Source organism: Urocitellus parryii, chromosome 6, assembly GCF_045843805.1.
Source record: "Urocitellus parryii isolate mUroPar1 chromosome 6, mUroPar1.hap1, whole genome shotgun sequence".
Taxonomy (NCBI): domain Eukaryota; kingdom Metazoa; phylum Chordata; class Mammalia; order Rodentia; family Sciuridae; genus Urocitellus; species Urocitellus parryii.
Window position 1 is genome coordinate 82,814,354 of NC_135536.1, and position 7,925 is coordinate 82,822,278.

A 7,925-nucleotide genomic window follows, 5' to 3' on the forward strand; every position below is an offset into this window, starting at 1 on the left:
AAGGGGCATGCTGATGGATAGGGGAGATACATGAAGGATCTTCCAGGATATTTGTCCTGCAGCCCAGGATAAAGGGGTATGTTGAGATAGGTCACAAAGTTTAACTCATGCCATTCACCAGAATGGAGCTCAGCAGAGCTAAGTCCTATTCAGAAGCTGTGCAAGTCCACTGTTATCAGGATCAAGAAGGGCCATAGAAGAAAAGGTCCCAAAGAAATCCAACTCATCCATTCATCACCCTACCCAAGTGCCTATGTGGAACCAGTGCCAATGATGATATGATAACGCTTCTGCTTTTTCTCCTCTCTTTTTGATGCAAGATCTTCTGTTAACCAGCCTTATCCTACATCTTAGTGGTGAGTCACATATGAGGGCAGATATATCCAACCTTGAGCAGTTATCTGTCTTGTGGCAACTTGTAACCCTTTAACCTTCCTAATACCTGCCCTTTCACACATAGGCAGAGTCACTGGACTGAGTCCTGCCAAAATTGGGAACACTGACCCTGGGCAGGTCCTTGTTACGGATCTCATAGACTGACTTCCTCTTGGCCTGAGCCCCTCGAACAGCCAGCTTGATCTTGCGCCATCCCAGGTGGTTGAGTTCAGCCAGGTTGAGCACAACACAGATGCCACTCACAGCAAACATGAAGACTAGAAAGACTGTCTTCTCAGTGGGCCGAGACACATAGCATTCCACTTCCTTGATGCAGGGATAGCGGTTACACTCATACAACCCTGGGACACTAAAGCCATAGAGAAAGTATTGGCCCACCAGGAACCCAATCTCCAGGGCATTTCGGAACACCACTTGGATAATGTAGAAGCGGGAGATGCCTTCCTGTCTTCGAAGCTTGGATCTTGCTGCAGTGCGCAGACCTGATGGATGTGGAGTCAACTCCTTAACCTCTAAACAATCTGGCTCCGTCTCCTTGCTGGTGTTCTCTGTGTTCTGCAGCACCCCGTTGACAATGGCATTTTGCAACTTCTTATCTTCTCGCTTTCCCCCACCACTGACCCCACCCCCAGTTCCTCCAGGACCCCCTATGGACTCAGGAGGATCTCTGTCCAGGGCTAGGAAGACAGTAGAGTACCGGCGTTCTCTCTGCTTGGCAGACTGGTGCACAGAATATGTGATGAAGCAGAGACTGGGGGTGCACACCATTATGATCTGGAAGACCCAGTAACGTATGTGGGAGATGGGGAAGGCGCGGTCATAGCAGGCCTGGTTACAGCCGGGCTGCAGGGTGTTGCACACAAACATGGTCTGCTCATCATCGTACACCGTCTCCCCCACAATGGCCACAATGAGAATCCGGAAGATCACCACCACAGTCAACAGGATCCTGAGCAGGGGAAGAGGGAGGGAGAGAGGTTCTCATGGGCTGCATCACTGACGGGAAACCCCATTCTTCCCTTCCCTGTTCTCATGTTTATCAGTTCTTTCACAGGGGAGCTGTCCATTCCTGCGTGGTACTGAACTAGGAATCTGGGAAACCTTTTTGTCTTCCTTTTCTGCTGGGTGCTAGCAAGGCTGGGGACACTTATTACAATGATCTCAGGCATGCACACCTCTATATACTGGTCATGGTTTATTTGCAAACTTATAGATTTCATTTTTGTACATGGAATGTACAGAGACACAATACACACCTTTAGTCTGCATATGGCAAGTGCACCCAGAATACCTGTACAGATAGTGCAGCTTTCAAAGTCTACACACAGGATGATAGAACTACTCTGTGTGTAAATTTAATCTATTCTTAATATAAATATTGAATTTAATGCTTACAGAAACAAGCAGCTAGGAACACATATTCATATATGCACAGACAGAAACATACATAGATATAGATTCACAAAAATGCCAATTGGGTGTGTGGATTCCTGACACTATAAGTTTTCAAAGACAAATAAGTTTAGCTTAATAAATATTTGCTGAGAAAAGATTCATCTGCTCTGAAAATCAATCTCTCCATTTGCCCTTCTCTGGCCAAATGCAATCCTGCCTTCTTTGTACATTCTATTTAGGGAACTGGATAGAGATTGGCTCTGACTCTGAAAAGTGGGGGGCAAAGATTGAGCCAAAAACTCCTTTTCTGATGTGGGAACAGTGAACTCCCCCTCCCCCAGTCGTGCTTCACAGGGAAGGGATGGGGAAGCTGCTCCGGAGTAGCTGGAGAAGGGGGGCGTCACTGGGCGTCGGGTAATCCCTCAACTCGGGAGGAATAGAAGCATTGACCCAACGATGGGGAGGAGGCAGAGGGCGGGCTGGGGACTCGGGAAGGGGGTCGGCCCGGAAGTGAGAAGGTATTCCCGAGGGCCACCGACGGGCTGGCTGAAGGGCCCACTGACGGCTGGCTTGGCGCCCTTACCTCCCGATCATAGTGGAGTGCTGCTGCACCGCGGCTTCCAGCAGCCTCTCCAAGATGGTCCATTCCCCCATCGCTGTGCATCCGGGGGCAGCAGACAAAGACTGGGCAGCACCGGGCACGTTCCCGCTCCTGGCCCCTCCCCGGGCCGCACCTCCCAACTGGGAGCGAATTGCCCCCCGATTAAAGAAGCAAACAAAATTTTTTAAAATCCACGAATTTCCCCTCCCTTTTATTATACTTAAAAGAGGGAAACCGGGAAAGAAATCCACGCGCGTCCCGACCGGTGGGGCTGCTAGCGCGGTCCAGAGAGCTGGCACGAACCGGCGCCGTCCGGGGATCGCGTTCGGATTCCGCAGTTGCCGGGGAGAGGGGCGGGGCGGTGTTGATAGCGTGAAGGTCCCAGAGCTCCCGCCAGCCAGGCTGGGGTCTCCCGGCGCCGCTCTCCGCCGGAGGGTGGGGGTTGGGGAGGGTCCCGGCACTAGCCCCAGCGCCTGCCACTTCAGCGGGCACCTGACGCTCCCGCGCTGCTGCCTGCTATGCCCGGGCGGTGCACGCCGAGCTAGCTGCTGAGCTGGGGAATCCGCGGCCGCCGCCTCTAATCCGCCCTTAAGTAGTCTCTGCCTGCGTCACGCCAGGTCGGCGGAGGGGAGCCGAGCGCTGCGTGCTGCTGTCGCTGCGCGCCGGAGCCCGAGGGGTCGGGGACGCGCGCGGGGGGAGAGGGGCGAGAGTCCTGGGGCCTGGCAGGGAGTAGGGGGACTCCGAAAGGAAGAACTGCAGCGCCCCTTGGGGCTTCTTGGGGCGCCCAGGTAACCTCACCTGACCGCCAGCCCCCAGCAGAAGGAGGGGAAGCCCGGAGCAGACGCGTGGGTGAGTGGGGAGGGGCGTGAGTAGGTAGTTTATCTTCTCGGTGCATCCGTCGCCTTTCGCTTTTGCCTTCGGGGAGACAACTGAAATTCCTTTTCTAGATGGAGACACTGGTTGGGCGGTGGGGGGGTGGCGTTTTAAAATCTCTTGGAGAGGACAGCTTTGCTGAGAGTGAGTCTGTGGTTTTGAGACACCGTGGATCTGATGCTGGGGTGAGGAAAACAGGATGAGAGTCCATTTAGGCTGAAAAGCAGGTGTGAAGCTGACTGTGAGAATGAGGGTCTGGGTCAAAGCCCGCGCCCAGCCTACTCGTGGGGTGGCCATGGTTAAAAGTCTCACTTCTCCCAGCATAAACCCAGATACTCTGCTGTTTTTATTTTACTAATGGGAGGAGGGGTACTCTTCTGGACAATGTGGTCTATTCTCAATTTAAGGAGACCCAGTATTCCGCTAACAAAAATATGGCTCACAACCTCACCCACCCCCCACTTTTCTCACCCATCCTTGGCTTTCTTCCCTCACAAGCAATCCGGGTTTCTGCTTTTAAATTTACATTTTGTTGTCACTTCTGTCTAGAGCAACTACTTAATTGGTCACTGGAAAATTGAAACAATGACACCAGGCTGCTAATCAGCGCAGAGGTCAGTTTTAGAAGAGAGTGTTTCATCTAAATGCCCCATAGTTTAGAGTGTTTCATAGAAATGTACCAAAAGCACAATGGGTAAGTAGTTATCATCCTTTTAAAAATACAACTGTGAAAGGCTTGCTAACTCATCTTAGGCATAGAATGCAGCCTTAATTATCCACAGGGATCATAGCACATATGTGTGTTACATAAGCCACACCATGGTGAGCTTTCAATTCTAAAACAGCCAAGGTGGTTGGGTAGTTGGTGGCCCAGACACAAGGAGGATGCTGGAGGATAGGGGCTTGAGCCCACTCACAAGGCACTTCCACATAAATGATGTTTAGGGGCTTGAGCCCACTCACAGTGCACTTCACATGAGTGATGTTTAAAGATATAACCCAAGCTTCAGTGCCAGAGGGATCACTGAGGTCTTCTCCTAGGGCTGACATCTTTACCCCCAAGGAAGCAGCTTTTCACTGGAACAGTAAAAGAGTCTCCCCAAGATGGAGAAAGGTATAAGGTGTAAATGGAACATTAGGACAAAGGCAGATATTCCTGTTTCCTTCTGGGTAGGGAGGAGACTCAAGGATGGAGATAAATGGGTATCTTATTCACTTGGCTTATGGAGGGAATAGTGATCCTCCTACTCGCACCTGATATGTTTTCCTAAATTTCTTTTTTTTCCCCTTGCCTGGGTGTCTGTATTTGCTCCTTTTCTGGCGGACACTTTTGGAGTTAAGAATCTCAGACAAGAGAATGAGTAAGAAAGTCCCAAGGGAGGGCTGTTTAACATCTTTAAATGTACCATAATAAGCTGACAACTCAGTCATTGTATTTCCGCTTTCCCAAACCCTGAAAGATAGTAGTCCTGGGCTGGGGATGTGGCTTAAGCGGTAGTGCACTGGCCTGTAATGTGTTTGGCCCGGGTTCGATCCTCAGCACCACATACAAACAAAGATGTTGTGTCCGCCAAATACTAAAAAATAAATATTAAAATTCTCTCTCTCTCTCCCTCTGTCTCACTCTTTCTTAAAAAAAAAAAAAAAAAAAAAAAGATAGTAGTCCTAAAGACAGATTGGAGAAAATATACTTTAAATATTCTCACAGTGCAACTTTTAAGCACTGGCTATGACTGAATTGTCAGTATTGATTTAATATGTTGAACTATATTTTAATATGCCATGTATATTCAACATATGAACACACATATATACATCATAGGTGTATAAACACATGAAAACACCTGTACACAGAACCTGCAGTTTGACTTATCTATTTGACTAGGTAGCCAGTTTTTAAGGTAAAAACCTTTTTTCTAAACACCATACTTTCAAAACTGTTAACTACTTTCATTTTTTTTAAATTGTGCTTCCTTTTTTGAGCCCTGCCAATTCCATTTTCAACTAATAATTTGCCCTGATAGTGCCACATGAAATACAAAATTTTTGTGTAGAGCTCTGAGTTTCCTTAATACACTATTTCATTTCCCTGGATTCTGTTTCAAGTCTCCTCTGAGATTCCCATTTAAATCAGCAAGGAAGTTCTTTCCATAAGCTCTTATTTAGAACTCATTCTATGATATTAAAGTAATGGCTTTGGATGAAAAACAATAGACTCATAGAATAAACTTCAGTGTGCATTAGAATGTGCATTAGGATGGGTTCATTAAACATACAGAGGCTCCGTTCCCATCTCATGTGTACTAAATTAAACTCTAAGGGATGTTTAAGTAACTGCATTATTAATAAGCTCTCATCACTGGCTCTGATAACAATAAAATTTTCAGAACTTTTACTTCCGTGAATAAGTAAAAGTCACAGCAGGAATGAATCCTAGAAATCAGAAAATTCCATCCTGTTTTCATAGATGTTAACACTCACCCAGAGTTTAGGTGACTTGCCAAAAGTATCTACAAGTGGCAAAGGAAAAAGCTATGAAGGAAGTGATACTAAGAAGCGATACTAAGAGAAGAAGATCAAAATAATTTAAATGGGTGAAGAATGTTAACTTTGAGGACAAAAAAAAAGGGGGGGAAATTAAAGTGGTTTGGATCATGGGGATATAGCCACCTGCAAGCATTTAAAGGAGAATAATCCCTGGGTTGTTAGCCTTGCAAATCCATGTCTTACTGAACAGTAATTTCCATTAACAGAGCAGAAAAATATTCTCCACATCTAGGAGGAAAAACTGCAAAGTCATGTAGTGAAGGATGTGGTTGAAGATTCGAATTCAGGGATAGAATATAGTTACTGATGATGATACCATAGGTGTGTATGTGTGTGTGTGTGGATTTGCTATATGCTTAAAACTTCATTCTCTTCTTAATCAGGTGAACCTTTGAGCTTTGCAACATCAAATATTTGTAAGTGCAACCTCATAGGAACTTTGTGTGAGTTGCAAGAATGAAGGTTAATCTATTGACCTCTTCTCTACTGGTCCATAAATTCTTGGGGAGCCGAGGACATGCCAGTGTTATAGTGTTTTCCTTTGTGTCTTTAGCATGGAGGAAACCACCATTTGTTGTAGGAGTAGGATAACAATAAAATTTTGGCTCTTCATTCCTCAACCTGGGAGAGCTACATGTTCCCTTTGTAGAAATGGGTCCTATTCAAACCAGAGGGGAGAAAGGAGCTCTTTTTGCCAAGTGAAAGTCCTTACACACTGCGGGACAGCCTGGACCCCTCAGTAGAAGGGTCTTGCTAACTACCAGCCTCTACTGTTCTCACTTCCATTCTTCTCTCCCCCCATTACGGTCCTGATACTGGCTAAACTAACCCAGGGAGTGGTGGTGAGCATGCAAAGCTTAGGCTGCAACATCAGAGCGGTGGCCTTGGAAAACTGATCACAGCCCTGGCTACCTCTCCCCTGGGAAGCACCAGCATCTGTAGTCTCCTGGGATTTGTGTGGCTGAGAGGGACCGCATTCGATTTGGGATTGGTCTCTGTGTTAAAGTCTCAACATTTCATTCACAAACAGCTAGGATTAACCAAGCTTTATCTCCCCCAGTGGCCTACATACATCTGTTTCCTAATGAAATCATCAAATTATATTCTGAAGGGGCAAACCCAACATGTCTTGTGAGACTTAAAAAAACATAAGTGACAATGAAACCTATTCCTCTTTGCTGCAAAGTGATATTTGTTTTTTCTTGTGTGTCTCCCTCTCTATGGTTTGCCCAAATGTTTAGGGTAATGCTTTTGATTCTCGTAGTTAGACAGAATCTATAGAGAACTATCTCCAAAGGGAATAGCTATCCAGCCTCCCAGTCTGAAGTAGCCCTAAGTATGGTGGCTTGCTTTGTGGTCTAGGATTCTCCAATGCCTGTTTCTTTCAAACCTATTCTGCCTTCTCATGGACCCAAATACCAACCTATGTCTTAACCCCAAGAGATTGTGTACCCAAATAATAGAGAAATCTAAAGTATTCTGCCTTCTAGTCCTTTGAACAAAAGGGTATGTATCCCTTTAAAAAAATCACATGTACAAATTTCCCATTCCCCATCCACCTTGTATACAGAGAATATACCTTTGTGTAGTAATATCTCAGGGATTAACGTAATATGGCATTGTGGCCAAAGCAGATGTGTGAAATCACAGCAAATAAATTAACACTCCATTAAGAATCAAATCAGCCCCGCTGACACATAATCTTTCCCATTTATGTCAAGTCGTGATTCCCATTCACATCGGGAGCATCCCAGGGGGGCTCATTAGACCTGCAGGAAGAGATTTCTTTTAAGTCAGTGCTATTCAAAAGTCATTCAGCTACAGTGCAGAAGAGTCTGCCTGGGGTCTGGGCATCCGCCTCTTCACAGTCTCTTTGTCGCTGTCCAGCCAGAGCCCCAGCCATGCAGGATATAGCTGAGTTTCCTGCTGATGCATTTCCAGTCTGTATAAAAGAGATGAGGAAATTGCAGGGGAAGTGCATGTGGGTAGGACCTGCCCTTGGAGAACTGGGAGAATATATCGAGTGAGTATATTTTAGTTTCCACATGTGCCCCATCTGCCCTTCTTCCACATCAAAATGTGTGCTGAAAGTCAGAGCCCGATCTTGGATTCT

The 7,925-nt window shown here is 46.5% G+C and overlaps 1 protein-coding gene across 1 annotated transcript; it reads right to left on the bottom strand.

Moving 5' to 3' along the window:
- Window positions 1-450: 450 nt before the first annotated feature.
- Window positions 451-2,445, bottom strand: Gjd2 (gap junction protein delta 2). Its single transcript, XM_026393117.2, has 2 exons — window positions 2,375-2,445; window positions 451-1,345 (listed from the first exon to the last, which is right to left on the bottom strand). Exons 1-2 carry the CDS (start codon window positions 2,443-2,445, stop codon window positions 451-453), a joined length of 966 nt encoding a protein of 321 aa, XP_026248902.1.
- Between the last annotated feature and the right edge of the window lie 5,480 nt (window positions 2,446-7,925).

What these genes read in the sequence shown, in the direction of transcription:
- Gjd2 (XM_026393117.2), bottom strand. Translation starts at nt 2,445, where the DNA reads ATGGGGGAATGGACCATCTTGGAGAGGCTGCTGGAAGCCGCGGTGCAG. An exon ending in CACTCCACTATGATCGGGAG is followed by an intron (nt 1,346 to 2,374) that starts GTAAGGGCGCCA and finishes TCCCCTGCTCAG; the next exon opens with GATCCTGTTGACTGTGGTGG.